Source organism: Dermacentor silvarum, chromosome 1 (assembly GCF_013339745.2).
Source record: "Dermacentor silvarum isolate Dsil-2018 chromosome 1, BIME_Dsil_1.4, whole genome shotgun sequence".
In the NCBI taxonomy this organism is placed as follows: Eukaryota; Metazoa; Arthropoda; class Arachnida; order Ixodida; family Ixodidae; genus Dermacentor; species Dermacentor silvarum.
The window spans coordinates 405,494,439-405,515,879 of NC_051154.1; the positions used below are offsets into that span (position 1 = coordinate 405,494,439).

The 21,441-nt window shown below is 48.7% G+C and overlaps 1 protein-coding gene across 3 annotated transcripts in view; it reads right to left on the reverse strand.

The window, feature by feature from the left end:
* LOC119437566 (mediator of RNA polymerase II transcription subunit 7) overlaps positions 1-21,441 on the reverse strand; it is a 92,089-nt gene that overhangs the window by 61,569 nt on the left and 9,079 nt on the right. For all 3 annotated transcript variants that reach the window (XM_049660713.1, XM_037704573.2, XM_037704572.2), the window contains one exon: positions 2,144-2,280. In XM_049660713.1, the coding sequence (XP_049516670.1) occupies positions 2,144-2,280 (137 nt within the window). The remainder of the gene's footprint in view (positions 1-2,143; positions 2,281-21,441) is intronic.

Here is a 21,441-nt window from a genome sequence, read left to right on the forward strand (position 1 = left end):
CAAACGTGCGCCCACTTTCTCTGTATCCAAAGTAGAAATCTAACGTACATCTAATTTTTCAGTAAGAGAAATGGGCAAGGCTCCAATGTGTTGCACTGTAACAGCTGGTTTCCTAAAGTCAGCTTTGATGCTATACAGCCATGTTATATACACATATAAGCACCACGAACATGGTTTTCAGCTCAACATTCTTAACAAAGAAACAAAGGTGTACATTAGAATCGGGTAAATACAATGATGAGACATTGTGGGCTACGGTTACTGCTTGAAAAACTTCCTAGGGCATGCCGAAAATAGGCATTTTCGATGAGATGACATGTGTTCCAACGCATCCCCTATGCATTATCTAGACAGATGCCGCCAGTAGAAGGATCAATATTGGGGTCACCATAGGGGTGAGACACGTGCATGCTGACTAATGAAGTTCAAAATATCTGGTGAAGGCCAATTTTAGGACAGCAATAACGAAACTTTTGGCCCATAACAATGCATGGGCACCAGCCGGGATCTTCGTTCGGGATCGAATTAACCGAAAAATCAAATTATCACAAGTCAAATAAATGGAAGTTTACTGCATAACAAATGAAGCGCATGCTAGTCAGTCTGGTGCCATGGTTGTTGTCTGGTGCCGTGATGTCAAACAATGAGCGTGTCATCGGAAGCTGCCAAATCAGGTCTTCCAATTGTGCTCGTTCCCCTGTTATCCCTTCGAGTGATGAATGGGCTCAGCTTTTGGCACCATGGTCATAGCGAGTATGTACACAACTGTGGTGTCTGGTAACACAAGCCCACCACATCAAATTTTGGTGACACGCATAGCCTCCTGCTTCATGTCCTAAACAGCACTGCACTTGGAACGTTTTTAACTAATCACATTAAAAGGAAACATTTATTGTGCTCTCCAGGAACTGAGGCTCCATAGAGTAATTACTGGAAAGAGAGCTGAACATTAAAGATGAGAAGACAAAAATTTTGTGTCAGTGCTGCTCACTTGTTATGGCATACCAACTTGAGAGCATACGGTGCTCGCTCGCATGAGTATGTGTGGTGCAGGTGCGTGGATTGTTCATGCTATGCATATCAGGGATATCAGACAGGCTTATCACGACACTGTATGGCCTTTGTTCATTCTTTAATCCCACCTGTGGAAGGGCTGACCTCTCCTTTCCTACCCACTTTATGGAAGCACGAGTAACTGCGGAAAACAGCACTGTAAAAACTAGGGATACATGCTCAGTGTGCATAAATACTACTTACTTCTGTGTGACTGATTCAATCGTATGGCCCAAAGGCTGCAAGGCCATAGCGTGCCAAGGGAACGGTAAACTGCTCTCTGCCGGTTCAGAAACATCTTTTAACCCTTTGACTTGTTGGTTATCTTTTTTTCAAAGGGGATGGCACCCCCAGGGTCAGGTTTTTTGGTCACATGTTATAAAACAAACACAACAGTTTATTTTCTGGTGCCAAGTGCAGCGCTGTTTAGGACATGAAGCAGGAGGCTATACATGTCACCAAAATCTGATGTGGTGGTCTTGTGTTACCAGACATCAAAAGGGCAAAAATGACATGAATAATGGCAAATGCACTCTTAGTATAGTGCTCACTAGAGAGTGGAGAATGTACGGTAATGTCAGTGACATTGAAAGGGGGGAAGGGGGTCTTAAGATTTTTTTTTTTTTTTTACATGGGAGATAATATTGCTGGAAGGGGGTCTAAAAGAGGATGAGAACCAACATGCTTAAAATTGTGAGAGAGATTCGGCATCGCAAACGGAAAATGTATAACAATCAGGGTAAGACCGACATATATGCATTTTCTGAGAAAAGTGGGCCATCCTCAGACTGGACTGACCAGATTTCAGTTCATCTCTGGAAACTGAGAGCAGATCCAGGATTACAAGCTGCCTTATCTGCTGCAACAAGCCAGCTTCAGCTAGATACCTGAAGAATGTGCCCTGAACGGAGCATTATATCAGTGAATAAGCTGGATGGAGGGGAACATTTTCCGTGCCTCCATCTCTCCATGCCATATTGCAACATAAGATTGTTAGCACAGTGTCCTTATTTTGTATAATACGCTGCCCCTTTGATACACAATTTTCCATACCGCACCCGCTTAGCCAGCCCGTTCTGTGAAAACGCACCTTCCTGGAGTGGCCGTGGTGGTGACAGTCCGCACAGCAGTTTTTCATCCGTGTTGAGGCCGACATACTGCGTGGCGGCAGCGGCAGGGAGCTCACTTGTGTCGCCTCACCCATGGTGGTTTTTAAGGTCTCTCTTGCTGCACAGCAGATGAAGAGGCAATATCAGAGAGGGACCTTCTTTCATGTGGTACACACGAAAACGAAAGCGCCCACAGGCATGCACAGTTTCAAGAATATATACCTTTCTTCTATTCCTGCTGTAGCGAAACCAGTCAAGTCAAACCCTTGATCATAGATGATGTAGTCAAACCCTTCACAGCACCATCATTTCTTCTATCTACTGTTCAGCTCTCAGAGGGGGGCAATCATTCAAGTACCCTGTACTCAGAGCCATTCTAAGTAATGCCAGTACTACTGGCATTACTTAGAATGGCTCTAAGGACAAAGTTGAATGCTGTCAAACAATCAACTCTTTCATTAATCATACAATTAAACATAATATATTTATTATACTAACAAAACATACAGGCAAGCACGGATATACTGCAAATACATGCAGTTATGTTCCAAATGTCAGCAAAACTTAGCTTAAAACTTGACCACTGTCAAATCCTTTTTTCTTTTTTGAAATTGTGGAAATTTATTAAAGGGGCCCTGAACCACTTTTTTATCAAAGTCGAGAAATGCATATTAAGTTAAAATGGACAATTTTAGAAATACTTTACCACAAAAAGTACTTCAATGTGTTCAGCAGAAGTGGAGTTATTGGCAAACAAAGGTCCCCTTCAACGCCTTGCAGTGCAAAGGCTACGGCAGAGCGGGATGGGCCCACAACGCTCTGCCTACTGAATGTCACCATGATGCGCAGTTCAAATTTAAATTTGGACGTTTACGTAGATGCTACTGTTTCTCATTTTGGCGCCTACGGTGCGCGAAACGCGGTTGTCCTCAGTGAGCCGCAGTGCGCTGTCAGTGGACTTGTTGCGGCACCCCGCGGCATCTACGCTACATAGCAGACCACAGCTACATGCAACTGCAGTGCACAGCGTTTGCTTTGTGCACGGCAGGGCTTGAGTGCATGCTCAAGCTCATATGCTCCAGTCAGGCCTGTTACATGGTGCGGACCAGCTTTGTCCTGCACTAGCTTGACCGTCGCATAGTAGCCACATCCAACTTTCACATTTTTAAAGAGCTATCAATAGCTTCATACGAAACGAAGTCTCCCAAGGCATCTTGCCAGGAGCGGCCAAGAATGTGCACGCGCTGGCAAGTGGGTGTGTGGTCTAACTTTAAATTTCGTGCTGTTCGAGGCTAGTTGAGTGTTCCAAAACTAGTCGAAATTAGTGAGAACCAACGGCTTACCCCGATAAGCAGGGTGGCCAAAGTGTAATCCCTAAGCGGGGCGCCGCGGACGAGTGTGAGCAGACAATATTTGGCTTCTTGCAGACGTACGTAATTCTTATTGAAATTCAAAACCAAACTTTCGCTCACTTCAGTCTGTTTATTAAAATGCATCAATAAATAAACACAGAAACAGTATAAGAAGCACACTGATCCAAACACCCTTCTTGATTGATGCCAGCTATTGGACAATAGCAGCCACGTATGGGAATATGCTATACGACAAAATATAGCACACGAAGAGAGCAAGGAGAAGGAACCTGTTGAAAAGAATGTGTTTGAGAAAAAGGCGACTTCACACTCCGCTTACGAGCTCCCCACACCGCGCACGACTGCACAATTTGGCTGAGATGTTCAAAGCAGTGTACGCTATCTGCGGACCGTTTTTTCAATAAGCCCGCGAGGTGGTTCAGGACCCCCTTAAGTCAAGAATGCATTTCCAAGATATTTCGTGAGAAAAAAAAAGAAAGTGTCGTCTGCCTGAGTGCCATTTGAATTGTAGCTTTAGGTAAACTATTATGTAAAAAAAGAGATATTGAAAATAAACATTTATTCAATGAAAGTGAAACAAGTGTCTCCACACCTTATTATGCTTTACTGTGCACTCTTCTACGTAGGCCGTCAAAAGGGGCACCAAGCACAAACACTGAAGCAGTTTAGATTATTAAAGTATTCTTTAAGAACTTTTTTCATCATTTCGTGAAATTAGGTTGATTATTAGATGTGATGGTCAAAGTTTGAATTCATTGCTAAAACCCCAGGGCCTGGCCGTCAGTGTGACGTCATGGATTGCTCGGTATTCTCTCGCACTTCAGCTGTTTTGATTCAGTAACAGTTTTTGACACTTGCTATGTTCAGTCTTTGGCTCTTTTAGAATACAATGCAGTAACCCATTTTTACAGATAAAAATTAAAGTAGGCCCAACCAGATGGCATCAAAATGCATAATGTATAAGCGAGCTGGTGGAGGAATTTCAAGGCAGTGTTGCCAACCGCCTTTTGCATTTGCACCTTTACTGGCTTGCTAAGCATCTGCTCGCTACAAGAGTGGTTGTTTTGGTGCTGTGGAATGCTAATTTACTAACAGAGCTGAAATCCTTTTTCTCTGACAAGTGCGGCAACTTGGGTGGGTTGGTAAAGTTGCATAATCAGCACTGCATGATGATTAGCGAGGTTTACTGGCGTAAGGGCCAGATGTGGCTGAAGAGTGCCAAGTTGATGATAATGGCTTGTCAATGGTACATGAACTCTGAATTACGACGGGTAGATGAGACACGGCTGTACAGAGGCCTAAAAACATTCACTGAAAAGTGCGCAAGACTTATTAAAACTATGACAATGAAAAATTACATGTGCTATGAATTAAGTATATATTACAGAGTGGTGACATACTGAAGTACGTTGCTGTAAGTAGCACTACAGCCTCTGGTGAGAGGATGTGCTACGAATCTCAAGAACTTATAATGTGCAATAAGTCGACATCACATAAAAGTTTAAAATTGATTTATGGTCGAAAAATGGTTCTGATCCAAGAAACAATGCCGGATGCAGGGAAATGTGCCATCAATACGCTAGACGAAAGTGCTTCTTCCTTTCATGTTCTGCTTCCAGGCCCTCCAGCAAGATGTGGAGGATGGTTAGCATCTTTCCACATTTACCGCAGATAGGAGATTCATCACCAGTCAAAAGGTAGGAGTGTGTACCATATGTATGCCCAATCCGAAGTCTGCAGAAAATGACCTCAGTTCGACGTTTTTTTTGCAGTTGGTGGCCAGTTTCCTAAGCACGGCTTAATTAAGTGGAGCTTGTTTAATGTTGGACTGTCCCACATTTGTTGCCAATAACTTCCGATTTCTTTACGCAAGAACGGTTTAAAGTCTGGTAGGGACAGCTATGGAGCAGTTGCTAGCTTTCCTTGCTATGGACGTGGCAATTTCATCTGAGAGCATGTTGCCTTTAATTTCTCGGTGTCCAGGCCCCCACCACATTACGACATGTTGGTCTGATGCGTAGGTTGTACACAGGAGCGAAAAAGATCAATAATAAAAGGATTCTTATACTTTTACAGAGACACTAAAGCTTTTACGACGCTTAAGCCGACTGTAAATACAATTGCTTTTTGCAGTTCCAATTTGCTGATGTGTTTAATCAACGATAATACTGCGTATGCCTCTGCTGTGAAGGTGCAGGGACAGGACGTCGAATTCCAAAAAAATATGGTGCGACTACTTCACAAGAAACGCCGGTGCATGTCTTGGATGCATCAGTGTAGAATTCCGGACACGAGTACTTCGACTGAAGCTCTAAACAGTGCACTCGAATGTGTGCCTCTGGTGCCTGCTTTGTCACTTCTGCATATGAATCTTCAACACCACTGTTATACTTTCTTGGTTAAGGTCCTCAATCTTTTGTTGTAATTCGTCTCCATTGTTGCTGAATAGGACAATGTCATCTGCAGACCGAAGGTTGCCGAGATATTCGCCGTTGACCCTCACTTCTAAGCCTTCACAGTCTAAGAGCTTGAATACTTCTAAGGATGCAGTGAATAGCACTGGAGAGATTGTCTCCATGCATGATCCCTTTCTTGATAGGTAACTTTCTACTTTTCTTGTGGAGAACCAAAGTAGCTGTGGAATCTTTGTAGATATTTGCCAAGATATTCACGTATGCCTTCTGTACTCCTTGATTACGCAACGCCTCAATGACTGCTGGTATATCTACTGAATCAAATGTCTCTTCATAATCAATGAAAGCCATGTAGAGAGGTTTATTGTAGTACACAGATTTCTCGATTACCTGATTGATGACATGGATGCGATCCATGGTAGATTCTCCTTTCTGAAGCCAGCTTGTTCTCTTGGTTGAGTGAAGTGTTGCCCCGATTGTATTGGAAATTATCTTGGTGAATATTTTATATAATACTGAAAGCAAGCGTCATTTTTGCAGTCACGGAAGGAGACAGCCTCAAACAGGATGTGGGAGGGCGCATGACTACGAGAAGATCCAGTTCGCAGTATTGCGCGTCCGGTTCTGGTCGCAAGACAGGCTGCCATCACGCATGCTCAAGCAGCACTGAACACCATCCTTATGGTGCTACAGACACGCCGGGCCAGGTGAGAGAGCAGCGTCATCGAGCTGTCATTCTAACAAAGCTCCTGATACCGACACTCGATGGTAATCTGCATGAATGGCAGTTCTTCTGGAATCATTTCGATGCTACAATCCACGAACATCGAGCTGCCGTGCATCGAAAAGTTGAAGTACTTGCTTACATACTTAACCGGCAGTTCCAAGCGGGCTATCGAGGGTATCCGGCTGGCAAAGAAAAACTATGACCTTGCAATCAAGACGCTTAAACGATTGGTCTGGCCTTCCGAGATATTTTGGCTAATGACAACATGGATCATCTGTTAATGCTTTCTCTCGTGAAGAGCTCATCAGATATTCCGAAGCTTCGCCTAATTGACGACAGTGTACACTTTCGTGTCAGCACTTTGGAAGGCCTAGGTGTGTCCCCCAAAGCATTACAGCGTGGTACTGAACAGTGTCCTGATACAATGCCTACTGGAAGATGTGGCCAGCGTGTACCAACAGAAGGCCAAGGAATCAGACCATGCATCAGGAAGCACTGAAACGGCTGAGGAGAGAACGCGGCTGGCAAAGGAGCTGTCGAAGTTTCTGCGCATATAGGTGGAAATCCGGGAGGAGGGATAGTTACAGACTCGTCGTCGATCATAGGAAGGTGAAGACAGGAATCTCGTGCCAAAAAACTACGCATATGGCGCGGAACATATCCCTTCGGCTTCAGCCCCAACAGGATCGACCATGCCTGTGAACCCAGTCTGCCCTCTGTGCAACAGCAAGAGTCACAGCATCGCAGTCTGCAACACCAAGCTATAGACGGTTTTAGTGTTTACAAACAAACCTCGCTTGCCGCTGATTAGTTGCCCTATCGGAACTTCCAGCAGGAGAGCTAGAAGCACTTCCGGCTATGCTGTTTGGAGGCATGCGCGACGTGACGCTGGCGTGTCGATGTTTGCACTCATGGGACGTCACACCAGAAGCCAACTCCCGGTTTTCAACTGCCACCTTGAGCCCAAGACGATACCCACGAAAGCAGTTCGTCAGCGACAAGAAATACGACATAAACAGCGTTCCTACTAGAACAGAACGACACAGGCTCTGCCAGACCTTCATAGCGGAAACAGTGTCCATACACACAGCAGAACGTGGGCTCCAGCCATGGTGGTTGGTCCTGCAGGGCCACCGTGATCCTACGTAGTGGCTACAGAAAGTGGACAGCAGTTACGCCGTGCGAGAGAGCATCTCAGGGCCACAGATGCTGCTCAGCCTGCTAAGTCACAAGCAGAAACACCAAGACAGGCAGCGCCAAGTACTCCAGCAGACGCAATTCAAACCCCACTTCGAAGAAGTGAACGGGTACGCCAAGAGCCGCAACGTTATCCACTACCTGAACATAAATAGCAAAGCAATCCTTGTTTGAAAATGAAAATGTTCATCAATGTTTATTTTTTTTTCCCAAAGAAGGGAAGATGTACAGGAGCGCAATATTATGCCTGGAAGTCAACCAGTGCGCATGTGCAAGACGCCCACCTGCTTATCGCAATGTTCCTTATATACTCAGCTGCGTTTCTGAATAAAGTGCTTTTGTTACCTGCTACTCGTCTGGCTTACAGGTTCAACTGTATACATGCGACTCCGCAGCCAATTCAATGACACTGTGGTGAACTTAGAAGCATTAACCATTCCGGAAATGGGCGCCACAATGAGTCCGCCGCTGGGCACCTCCATTTCGCAGCATCCCGTCGCAACGAATTATAACGTGGCTGACCATTTTCAACTGTTCACATGTCGGCCAGACAAAGTCGGCATACTAATCGGACCTGACACCTATTGGAAAATACATAATGACTGGACGAATCGACCGCGTAAATCAGCACTTGACAGCAATCGAAACCACTTTTGAATGGATGGTCCAAGGTTCTCTGCTATTAAGGAACAAGTACAGATGAGCGCACTGTTCGTGTCATGCGTTCCCATCCCAGAAATGCACATGTCATCAAGGTGGTGGCAGGGCGCAGACTGGCATAGTGACCCATACGAAACTTTCGGAGCTGCTGGCACCAACACATCAGTGGTGAATCCGCATATCCACGCACAGGAGCAAACAAACGGCACTCGGGAATTGCCTTCAAACAAAACATCTCAGAAGTTTCTGCTCACCAAGACGGTGGGAGGACTACAGCTCTCTACTGAGGCCATTACAAGCCAGTGACAAAGCCCAGCGTTTCATCCACAACTCTTCAAGACGGTTCTCGTCCACCAACAAACATCTGATGATGAAATAAATGTTGCAGGCTGAACACAACTCGCTCCAGATTGTGCAAGATAAATCGTTCCCTAAGGAAGTTCTTGCTATATGTGAAAGCCCAGCCACTACCATCAACATTTCGCGTCTTTCGCTTGTATCCGCTTCCGAATGAAGATGGCATACACTGTTGCAGTGGACGACACCAGCTTGATGTACAAAGCAACATTTGTCATCCAGTACTAATGTGAGATGACCACAAGTCACAGCTCTTGTGCCTACAGCTCACCGCCGCACTGTTCATGGAGGCGCTGAAGCAGCTCTCACTGAGCTTCGAGAGCTTCAAGGTGCTGAATGGACTCCAGACCGTGAATGCGAATTTTCGACAGCAGTTCACTCGCTAAAATACCAGGCTAGTAATCGACAACAGGTGACGACCAAACTCTAATACCTGGAACTGGGGGAACGTACTCCTGTTCCAGTCAGTGCATCACCACCCAAGCTGTTCCGCGATGAATCTGTGGGTCGGTGATTTATTATTGACGCTAGATGACACAGCACCAGCAACATTTTGAAGATTGGGCAGAGTGCTGTATTTATTACCAGGAAGAGACAGCATGGTGCATGCTTCCTTCATTTATCTTTTGGAACAGTTCAGTTTTGAATCGTCCTGTGTAAAAACTGCACACCCTTGAAGCGTCTGGACCACCTTGGCCCTCCCCGGAGTATTTATTTATTTATTTTGTCCTCAAGCGCACAGAGCTTTACAGAGGGGAGTGGGGTACATAAATAGTAAACAAAATACAAATGTAATAATATGTACAATTCTAATAACATCTACAGTACGCAGGACGATACAATGTTAGGCTAATACAGTATAGACCACTTATAACGTAACCGCTAACAGTGCAGGACCGGATATAGTACGGTCTTTTCAGACTCCCGTTAATTTTCCCATAGCACTCCATGTAAACACGTATCGCTTATAGTGCAGTTGCAGGAAACGAAATACCGGTTACAGTGCGACTACCTGGGAGTACGGAAGTCAACGGAGACAGCGAAAGCTCCCCTCAAACGGGCACCCCGAGGAGTGCTCGAGGAAGAAAGAGAGACGAAGTGGAGGAGAAGGCCACATGGTGCGAATGAACAGCCAGTGAGGCTGAAACCAGAATCTTGAGTGCGAGTCGTGAAATATCACGGCGCGCATAGCGAGCAAGGGCAACGAAACTGCCAACGCCGGCCAACGCTTGCTTCACGATAACGGCAGTAAACGAAACTTCAGGGTGGTGGTGGTGGTGAAAACTTTATTGAGCCGTTTGAGCCTTATGCGGTTACACCTTAGGAATGGGTTGGCTCTTGGCTGCGTGCAGTGGCTGGGAGCTGGTGCTTCTCAGCGACGACTAAAGCCCAGTCCGTTAGCTGTTTTTGCACAGCCGGATCAGAGCTGGACACCACAGCCTCCCATCGCTCGAGATCAGTGAGTTGCCAATCGGCAGGTGGTTGGAGCTCAGAGCATAAATATAGAATGTGGTGGAAATCCGCTTTAGGCGCACCGCAGAGTGTGCACTCAGGCGAGAAAAGTCCCGGGTGTATTAGTGCTAGATGGGCGGGGGAGAGGAAAATGCGGGAATGTAGCTGGCGCCACGTCACCTGCTGCAGTTTGGTGAGAGATTTGTGTGGTGGTGGGTACCGGAGTCTTTCCTCTCTGTAATGAAGGGAAATTTCATGATATGAGACCATGCGCTCGCGAGCGTCTCCCCAGGTGGTGGCCTGCCCTGCTCGGCTGACGAATCCTCGAGCTAGAGAATGGGCGGCCTCGTTTCCGGGGTGACCCGCGTGAGCAGGGATCCATAAAATTTGGATCGGCCTCATAAGGAGGGGGATCCGAGCTAGAAGTCGTGAAGCCGCGCCCGATATGCGTCCGCGGGTGAAGTTGCGGACCGCGGTCTTGGAATCACTAAAGATGTGAGTGGCAGAGGTGGAGGAGATAGCCAGGGCAATGGCTGCCTCCTCGGCCTCCATAGAGGAGGTGGCGAAGACCGAGCCAATGACCTGCGGGATCAGGGAGTTGGAGACGACACTTATGGCGAAGGCTGGGGATGAGGAGTAAGAGGCGGCGTCGACATAGACGGTATCTGTTCGCGTGCCGTAATGCTTGTGAAGAGCCTCCGCACGGGCCGCTCTGCGAGCCGTGTGGTGCTCCGGGTGCATGTTTTTGGGGAGGGGATGTACCGTGAGTAGACGGTGGATGTGGGGTGGAAGAGTGTTCTGCGAGAGGCAGTATCCAGGGGCATTGAGGCCAATGCGGGTCAAAATGCGTCGGCCAGCAGCGGTGGAAGAGAGCCGCTCGAGTTGGGCCGAGCGGTGAGCTTCATTAAGTTCTGCGAGGGTGTTGTGGACCCCCATGTGGAGGAGCCTTTCGTTTGATGTGTATCGGGGCAGGTTGAGGGCCGCTTTGTAAGCCTGTCGAATAAGGGCGTTGACTTTATCTTCTTCTACCCGGGAGAGGAAAAGGTAGGGCAATGAGTACACTACCCTACTGAGAACGAAGGCTTGTACTAGCCGTCTGAGATCATGTTCGCGCATGCCTCGGTGTCGGTTAGCTATGCGGCGGATGAGTCGTACCGTCTGGTGAATGGTGGCCGTGAGTTTGGAAATAGTGGCAGTGTTCTTGCCATTGTTTTGAAGGAGGATACCAAGGATGCGAACCTTATCAACCTCGGGAATGGGATTGCCGTCAATGGTCACTGTCAATGTGGGTGGAGGTCCGATATCCAGTCGTCCCTTGGGGGGGCGGAGGACGAGGAGTTCAGATTTGGTGGGGGAACAGGCTAAACCGACTTGGGCTGCACAGGCTGCCACTATGTCAGCTCCTGCCTGCAGTGTCTCTTCCATAGCGCCAACACTGCCTGTGGTGGTCCACAGTGTGATGTCGTCCGCGTAGAAAGAGTGCGAGAGAGTGGGAATGGAGGCCAGGGCGCGTGCTATGGGGATTAGGGTGATGTTGAAAAGGAGAGGAGAAAGGACTGATCCTTGGGGGGTGCCTCGGCTGCCTAGGGGGAATGTAGGTGAGGAAAGAGATCCGAAGGTTATCTCAGCTGTGCGGTGGCGAAGAAAGGCCGCAATGTACTGATGAGTGCGTTTGCCGACCTGGAGTGAGGATAGCGCTTCCAGGATGGCCGCATGGTGTACATTGTCAAAGGCTTTGGTTAGGTCAAGAGCTAGGATGGCACGAGTGTGTTTAGCGTGTCGGGGGTGTAGGACATCTTCTGAAAGTTGTAGCATTACGTCTTGGGTGGAGAGGTGCGGGCGAAAGCCGATCATGGTGTCGGGGAAAAGGTTGTTGTCGTCCATATGGTTCTGGAGTCTACCAAGGACGACGTGTTCAAAGAGCTTGCCTAAGCATGAGGTGAGGGAGATAGGTCTGAGGTTCTCGATTTCGAGACGTTTGCCTGGTTTGGGAATGAAAGTGATGTGGGCATGTGTCCACTGCGCTGGGAGTGTGCCATTACGCCAGCATTGGTTGAAAAGGTCCTTAATTGCTTTGATTGATAGGTCATCTAGGTTACGGAGCATTTTGTTTGTAATTCGGTCAGCTCCCGGAGCCGATGTTGTTCGAAGACGGTGCATTGCCACTCGGACCTCGGATGTGGAGATTTCCTCATCCAAGGCCGGGTTAGGAGCACCGGTGTAGGAGGGTAGGGGGATGGGCGTGCTGGTGGTAAGGTATTGGTCTTTGAGAGCCTGAAGGAGGGCGTCGTCCTCCAAAGGTAGCTGGTGTAGTATGCGGGTAACGTTCTTGCGTTGAGTGGCCTTTTTGTGACCTGGATCTAAGAGAAAACGCAGGAAGGACCAGGTGTCTTTGAGACCAAGATTGCCGCTCATGCGGTCACACACCTGCCCCCATTGCTGGTGAGCAAGATTGCTGGCATGGGCCTCAATCTCAGCAACGAGGCGGGCTATGCGCCGTTTCAGGGATCGGTTGTGTTTTTGAGCTAGCCAGCGCTTTTGAAGGCTGGCATGGGCTTCCCACATGTGAAGGAGTCGGCTATCCGCTGCCGCTACTTCTTCCGGCTCGGGAATGGTGGATGTTGCTTGTTCTACATGTTGCGTTAGCGAGGTTGCCCAAGCGTCGAGATCCGCGATTGTGTCCGGGGCCGTCTGCCGGAGTCGGCGAAACTTATCCCAGTCGACCACGCGGACTGCACGTCGCTTGGGCGGTGCGAGAGAGGAGATACTGAACTCGGTGCAGAGGATGTAGTGATCGCTTCCGAGGGAATGCATGGTGTTGGTCCAGCGACCATCTCTGATGTGTTTCGAGAGTGTGAGGTCGGGGCTGGTGTTGTGTTGGACGCTAGATCCAATGCGGGTGGGGAAGGAAATGTCATTGAGGAGTGAGAAGCCTTCATTTTGGACAAAAGTGCAAACGGCTGTGCCTTTACGACAGTTTTTGCGGTAGCCCCAACTGATGTGGTTTGCTTTGAAGTCACCCACAACCAGAAGGGGACTGCCTGAACTGAAGACAAGGGCTTTGCGCATAGCCTCAATGAGGGGGGCTGGAGGGCTTTTAGGTGGGCTGTAGAGGTTGAGAATGTAGAGGCTGGTGGTCTTGCGTGTGCGGGGGAGGAGTTCGAGTAGGATACCGTCAATGTCGGCTACCTCTAGGGGGTGCTCAACGGCGGTAAAATTACGGTGGATTAAGGTTGCTATTCTAGTTTGGGGTTCGTTGGTGGGTTCGTATACTGTGTAATTCCTGAGTTTGACAGAGACCAGAGTTTCCTGTAAGGCGATGATCGTTGGGATTTCTCCGGGGGGAAGGTTTTGAAGGTGGAGTTGCAGGTTGTCCCGTTTAGCACGGAAACCCCTGCAATTCCACTGCCACACTCTAATGCTGTGATGTTTCGCAGCCATGTTGAGCGATTACGGAGGGATCGGAGGGCGTGGGGCGCTGAATGCGACCTCTGGAGAAAAGCTCGTTTACCTGGGTTTGTAATTGAGAGTATGAAGCTTCTTGTGCGCATTGGCGCTTTTCAATGGCTTCGAAGCGGGTGGATATATTAGTCATCCAGCTAGCTGTGTCTGAGCGGAGAGAGTGTAGAGCACGTTCGAGCGTCTGTAGTGACGTCGTTATGAGTGCGAGCTGCTCGGCAACCGGCTGAGGCGCCAGTTCATTCTCAGTATTGGATTTCCTTTTGGCAGGAGAACTGCGTGTGGGTGACGTGGCGCGCGAGGGTGAGGCGGATGAGGATCCAGGAACGTCGGGACGTGTCCGGGGCTGCACCACTGGCGGCAACATTACCGGGGAATGATCTCGCCTTAAAAGGGCCTGTAATTGCTGTTTTAGTTCGGAAATTTCGCGGCTTTGGTGAGTTAACTGTGCTCTGAGCTCTGCGTTTTCTTTCTCGAGCGAAGAAAGTTGCGGACGCCAGCTCACCTGTTTCTCGATGTTCTGGTCTTTTTGCCCTGGGAGTGGCGGGAACGACACCGAACGGCTTCGATGGCGGCCTTGTCGGGAGCTTGTTCTCGAACGGCTTCTGGACCTTGAAGGGGATCGGTGGTGACTTCTTGAGTTTCTGGAACTCTCGGGTGGAGACACAGGGGGTGGACTCGCTGGTGGTGTTGTCCGGGTGGTGGATTTGGCAGTGTTGTTGCTTGAGTTGCCGGAGCGGTCGAAGCGGACCTTGCAGCGCCTGGTCCCCGTGAAGTGCGCTCCACCGCAAAGTATGCACTTGGGTGTGCAGTCCGGCGTTGGCTTTACTGGATGGGCTATGCCGCAGCGTGGACAAAGACCGGTGCGCTCTTTTGGGCAGACGTCGGCACGATGTCCTGGCTTGCGACAGTTGAAGCAAGCCTCAACTTTAGCCTTGAATGGGTGGCAGGAGTAGACGGCGCCGTAGAAGTTCAGCTGCCGTGGGACTTCAGTGGTGTTGATGAAAGTCACCAAGATGGACTTGGTGCGACCAAGCTGGCGTGCGTCGGCGATGGTGAAGGTGCGGCTTGGGTTAAGAGCCACTAGGTCTTCGAATATCTCCTCTTGAGACTGGTTGTACACGGCGTTGTACAGGATTCCCTTGATTGCGTTGTCGGGGGCAGCGACATATGCCTTCATCGGGTACTGTTGGTCGTTGAGCTGTAGGCCTTGGAGCTGAACGTATCGCTTCATTCGGGGTTCGGAGGGCGTACTCACAGTGAGAGAGTTGTTGTGTGGGTTAATCCGGAGCTTGTCTTGGCTCCTCGCTTGATTGTAGTCAATCTCTGCTCCAGCGCAGAGGATCGGGAGGAGAGCACCTCCGTTGATGGGTCGAAGATCGAGGCCCCCGCGCGGTCGGAAAACAATCTTGAAGTCCGTGGCCGGTAGCCGGGGTAGAGGAGGGTGTTTCTTCAACTTCGGCGAAGCAGACTTGCCTTGCGGCGGGGCGGCAGGCTTGCCTGGACCTGCCGGGGATCCGGATAGCGCTGACGTGTCACTCGCCGGCGCTTGCTTCAGCGCGGGGTAGATCTTGTTGCGGGCCCGAATGGCTCGGGACCAGCGTGGGTCATCCTCAAATTCTTGGGGCGAAAGCTCTTCTCCCTCGACGTGGTACGGCATCTTGCGACGCGTACCCGGAGGTGAGACGGGGCGATGAGCAGCCGGCGGCGTTCGTTAGGCCCGGCGGCCCGGGCCAGCCCGGCGTCGGAGGAAAATCGACGAAAAATAGGTAAATCTGGACGGAAATGATCCAAACACGGAGCAGACCGGTGCCGGGCACCTTCACAGACCGATTCTGGTAGAATTCAGGCCATTCACAGTCGATTATCCGCCACGAAGAGTGAAAAATAACGGAGCCTATGTGGAGCGCGTCCGTACCCTCCGGAGGCAAGCGGCGTCTCCAAACTTCAGGGAGCGGGCGGCGCCGGCAAGGCACGGCAAAGGGCGCACGCGGAGAACGTGGAATGTGAGGGAGGAAGGCGGAAGGGACACGGATTTTGCCTCGGCAACTCCGCCGCTTCAGTGGCTCCCCTCACCCTCCCTCGTACTCCCTCACTTTCGCCTGTCACCGTGCGTGCCCGCCGCTGTGCAGGCGCCGCAGCTCCAGCCGGCCCGGCACCAGCTCCACGAAGTTTCGTTTTCTGCCGTTATCGAGAAGCGGGCGTTTGCCGGCATGGGCAGTTTCGTTGGCCGGCCTGGGACAGCGCCGCTGCTTCCCTCTGCGCCGTAGCCACAGCGTGCAAGGTTAACACGTGACTAGAAAGCAGAAGAAGCATAAAGGAGATAGAAAGGTTCACTGCCATTTTCTACGCGTGGCTACGGTAGTGTGGCTGAGACGTCGGCACGTACACGCATGTTCCGGCGCAACGCAGAATTGGCGACCTTGCCATTTGAGAGAGGGTGAACTTTCCGCCGCATTTTTTTTCGTTTTTTTGTTTTGTTCGTGCGTGACATTGAGGGGTCTCTCCTAAGCCTCCGAAACAATGCCGTTCGGAGGCGCCGCCGCGTGATTTGGTTCGAATTAACGAGATTCGACTGTAAATTGAATGCAAACATTTTAGCCGCATTCCTCGACTGTTGCATACGCGTGGTGGCTCGGTGCACATGTTTTGCATATGTGTGGGCGTTGAAAATTGTTGCTTCAGTTATAGTGCGGTACTGCTCATAGTGCGGATATTCACGACTCCGGCGACTTACGTTATAAGTGGTCTACACTGTACAACAAAAAGTGGGAATGAAGATACAATGCGAAGAACCGCGTTAAGAAAAAACAAAAAACACTTCATGCGTCATCAAATAAGTGATTGTAAATGGTTGCACAAAATAGATCATGGTCCGAAATGGAAACAATATCTAAGGGAAGGTGGTTCCAGTCACTGGACGTGCGTGGGACGAAAGAATTTTTAAAACAGTGTTAGTGCGGCAAGTAGCAACGTGTACCTTATGGTGGTGATCTAAGCGGACTGAACGATAAGATGGGGTCGTAACGAACTGGGTTTTCAGAACTGGATGATGGTATACCTTGTAGAAAAGTGTAAGACGACATGCTTTGCGACGTGAATCAAGTGACTGCAAGGAAAGGTGCGTTCCATCGACGTGATACTGCTAGTACGATTGTAGTTTGATAATATAAAACAGATGCGTTATTTTGTATAATTTCAAGTGAATAAGTCAAGTGCGATTGAAAAAAAAAAAACATGTAGAAAAACGATGCAGAAAAACAGCCAGAACAGAGCCACAAAGCGCGTGCTGGCATCTCTTGAAGAGAAAGCTGAAGCTGTATAGGGACACGAGAGCACGAACGGATAGTTTGCCTTCATGCTGGCAATACGCAGACTGTTTCCCATCTGGGGCACCAGTCCTTTTGTTACAGGCCTATAAAATAGGAGTGTGCAAATGGTGATTTTTGAGACTGAATTGAATACAAATCGAATAGTGCCAGAAGCGAATCGAATCAAATACTTTTCGAATAGTTGTTGAATAATAATTAGCTATTATCACAATTAATATAAAGCGATGCTCACATCCCAGTATTCTTAAGGTTAGCAAGTTTCTGTCATTACATAGTACATTATGAAGCATTGTTCATTAAAAGCAGAAATGGCACATTAGGAGCAAACAAGTGGTTTCTTCGCATGCAGAGGGCTCTTCAGAGCGAATGGACTGTAAGCTACGACTGCCTAAGTGACATAGCCTGCTCCACTATGCAAGTTCTCATGTTTTATGTCTATATTATGCAAGCTGGGAAGAAAATTTACTCTATTTTTGCTCTAATTTTATGTTTATTTGGGCACAGTTGACGTTTTGAAATATTGTAAAAGTATTTGAAAAATATTTGCATTTACGAATAGTGAATATTCAATTCGAAGACCGAATCGGACACTATTCGATTCACTATTCGAAAGTTTAGAATATTTGCACACCCATACCTAGGAGGTGTGTTCAAAAAGAAACCAAACTTTTGAAGTAGCACCCCAACCAGCAGAGGGAGCGTGCTGCGGCCACTGAGCGCATGTAGCCGCAGGTTTAGACAAACTGCCATTTGCCGCATTTCGCTCTGACCGTTAGTTGACGAGCTACAGCCGCTGAAGTGAGCGCATGAACCAGCTGTTCTTCGAATTGGTGCCAAAGTGGCAATGAAGGAATTGGAAGAACAGCGTGTCTGAAGTTCTGCTACAAACTTGGCAAAACTTTCACAGAAATTCACAGAATTTCAATTGCTTAGCCAAGCATACAGGGAAGACTGTATGAGTCGCACGCAGTGCTAAAATTGGGTAAAGCGTTTTGAAGAAGGAAGAATGTCGGTCGGTGACGATCCCAAGCCTGGACGACCTTCCACATCCACAGATGATGACCACGTCGAGAGTTCAATCTGTGATTCGTAGAAATCGTCGTTTCGCTGTTCGAGATATCGCTGACGAAGTGGGTATCAGCGTAGGATCATGTCATGAAATTTTGAATGACAAACTTGGGATGCGTCGTGTCAGTGCAAAATTTGTGCCGTGTTTGTCGACTGACGAACACAAGCAGACCCGTGTTGAAATCAGCCAGGCACTAAGTTCTAAGGCAGGGGTTCTCAAGCATGTTCGCTCCAGGGAACCCTGTTAAGCTCCATGAAGCGCCAAGGAACCCCCCCTCCCCCAAATTAACCGAATGTCGCATTGTCGAGGGTATCAAGAAAACAATAAACATGCTTAACTACGTCAACACGCTTTTATTTACGCAATGAATCAGCAAATCCTGCTTATATTTAGCACAAGACCAGTGCGGAAGCTGAAATTCTCATCATCTGATGACTGATTAGCGCTAGCAGCGGCGAAGGCCTCGCGCGCGTGCATCCCGATTATTTTTTTCGCCAGTCAACTGCTCGCCAACAAATTGTCCGTTCATCGCGATGTAGCCGGTGCTCTTAATCGTCGACAGCTTTGCACTGAGTCGAAGCAAAACTACTTCTTGCCGCAACCGCTGCGGACGAAACCGCGGCCGCTTTCGACGCGATCATGGACGGCGACTTTGCGGTTCAGAAGGCAGGCGGCCGACGCACGCACCAAGTCGAAACGAAACTACCGTTCGCTGCAAGAAGTGCCGACGAAACCGCGGTCGCTATCGGCGCTACCATGGATGGCGACTACCAGTTGTGAAGGCACGCAGCCGACGCGGGCACCGAGTGAAAACGAAACTACAGTTTGCCGCAACCGCTGCGGACGAAACTGCGGTGGTTATCGACGCGATCATGGATGGCGACTACGCACTTATGAAGGCATGCGGCATGCCGCCAATGCGGTGTTACGCGCGGAGATAAACGCGAGAATAAAGTCTTCAAGGGCACAATTAGACACGAAGCGCTCCAGCGTTGCTGTCAATCAAGCGCACGATTTCCGCTGAGGACCATGGCGATGCGGACTGCGCCGCTTCGTTTCGGTTGGACGATCGCGCCGTTCTTGCTCTTGAGCGGGCACGCATTTGTGACGCTCCGCGCATTTTTTTTTCTTCATTTTTAATTCCTCCAACGTATACATCAGTGCGCACGCAATCAGCACCTACGCTATCTAGAAACGTTGGTAAATTACGGCCTCCGAGATTCAAGTGCGAAAGCTTAGGCTCGCTGCCCCTTTTCAGAGGTTGGATGGCAACAAGCTGCTTGCGGATTTATTGCGCAGTGCGCGCGTTGCCGTTACGCGCTGTGGTGTGCTTTTTGGCACTCGGGTATGAGTAATGGAGGTTCTGTGGATCAAGCGCACCTCGTTTTCGCCGTTTTAGCCACTTGGTGACGCGGAACCACGGAAAATTTATCAGTGGCTCGCGGAACCCCGAGCAGGGGTCTGCGGAACCCCAAAGTTCCGCATGACCCACTTTGAGAACCCATGTTCTAAGGTATTACCTTCTACCACGCTTAAATCATTGGCTGGTCCTTTGACCTGCATCAGCATAGCTTTTAGTAACATTTGAATGGTGCATCAGGTATGCAGCTTGGAAATGGCTTGCATTGCTAAAAGATACGCCGTTAGGCTTTTTTATGCGACAGTGGAAGAGGGCGGCCTGGGTATTTCCTGCCTCAGAGCAACGATTCCCACTCTGAGGTTGTGCAAATATCAGAGCATGACTCACTCAGACTATGCAGCCTGTGTCTATGCTGCAACAAAGAAAACTATGACAGAGGCAAAGAAGCAGGCAGAGCAGTTGGCAGCGTAAAGAGGTGCAAGAATTACCTCAAGCAAGGAGTGGTCGATGTACTGGGCAAGACAATTAGACAGAACGTACGATGGAAAACCTCATTCGGAATGCGCAAATGCCAAAGGATCCATTAACTGGGTCAGAGAAGGTAGTTGCTTTCTTCGTGGCAAGGAATTTATCAATATGATAAAATTTCATACTGGTGCAATACCCAATCTGACAAGATTGTACAGAGGAAGCCTTCCTCTTCCAAAGGGCACTATGAAAAAGGTGCAGAGCACAATGCAACACCAATGGGTCACTCGTCCATATCCTCCAAAGATGCCACCGTACACGCCACTGCGGGATTCCAGAGGCATAGCATCCTAGCCTACTTGGCAAAGTGATTAAGATAGCTGGGGTGGTCTACCTAACAAGTGACCACAAAACATTCATCCTCGATGTTCAAGTGGTCGGGACATGGGTGGCTTTGTCTGAGGCATATGAAACCAAAACCAACAAGTACAAGACTCCAGACCTGCTTAGGCAAATCAGTCCCCTACCAGTTGTATCGTCAGAGAGTCTGCCTGAGTTCTGACTGAAGTCAGACTCTGGAAGAACGACGAAGATGATGACAGTGAGGTGCCTACAAGGTGGGGTCAAGGTGTTTCAAGTGCATCAGCTGCTGACTTCAATTACAACAAGGAGGGTTTTTCATGGGCAGACATAGCTTCCTAGACCACGTGACAAGGTTTAAATGGTCTCTCTGCCATCAAATGTTAAGATTTGGAGACGCACACTTGGACTGGTTACTCCACGTGGGAAAGAAGGCTAAGCCAGCCTCAATGTCCCGACAGTTGAGGATTGTGTTCGAAATGTGTTTTTGAAAGAAAAAAAAAATGCCTTGTCATGTAATTAGTGACACACCTGAATTGATTAATGAGATCCCCACTGTCTTAATCTGAATTTCCAAGCAATGTTCAGCAAGGGAGTTCTCTACCTGTGCCTGTTGTAGAATGTATGAAATGTCTCAATGTTTAAAGAGTGCTTATAAATGTGCTTGCTTTCTGTAACCTATCGTGCTTGGGCAGTGCAGCTACTTGCAGTATTGTAAAATAAATAAGACAAGTGACGACATCATCTTGAAACTTCATTTGCTGGTGTTCAAATGATTTTGAGCCTAGTAACATGTTTTTCTGAAGTGTCAGCATTTCTTGGATGGTGCACCTAGAAGACAAAAATGGAACCTGACGCACATGGATAAGGCAAGCTTGTCTTTAGCATGGCAGGCACATTGCGTGGATGGCATCATACCTAAGTGGGGGAAGGACTTTACGCCACCTTAGTTAACACCAGGTGCTGGGAAAATAATGCACGCATTCCGAAATTGCGGACCAACCTTCCCATCCTGTCCCAAATGTGCTTGCACTGCCCTTTGTACAAACTT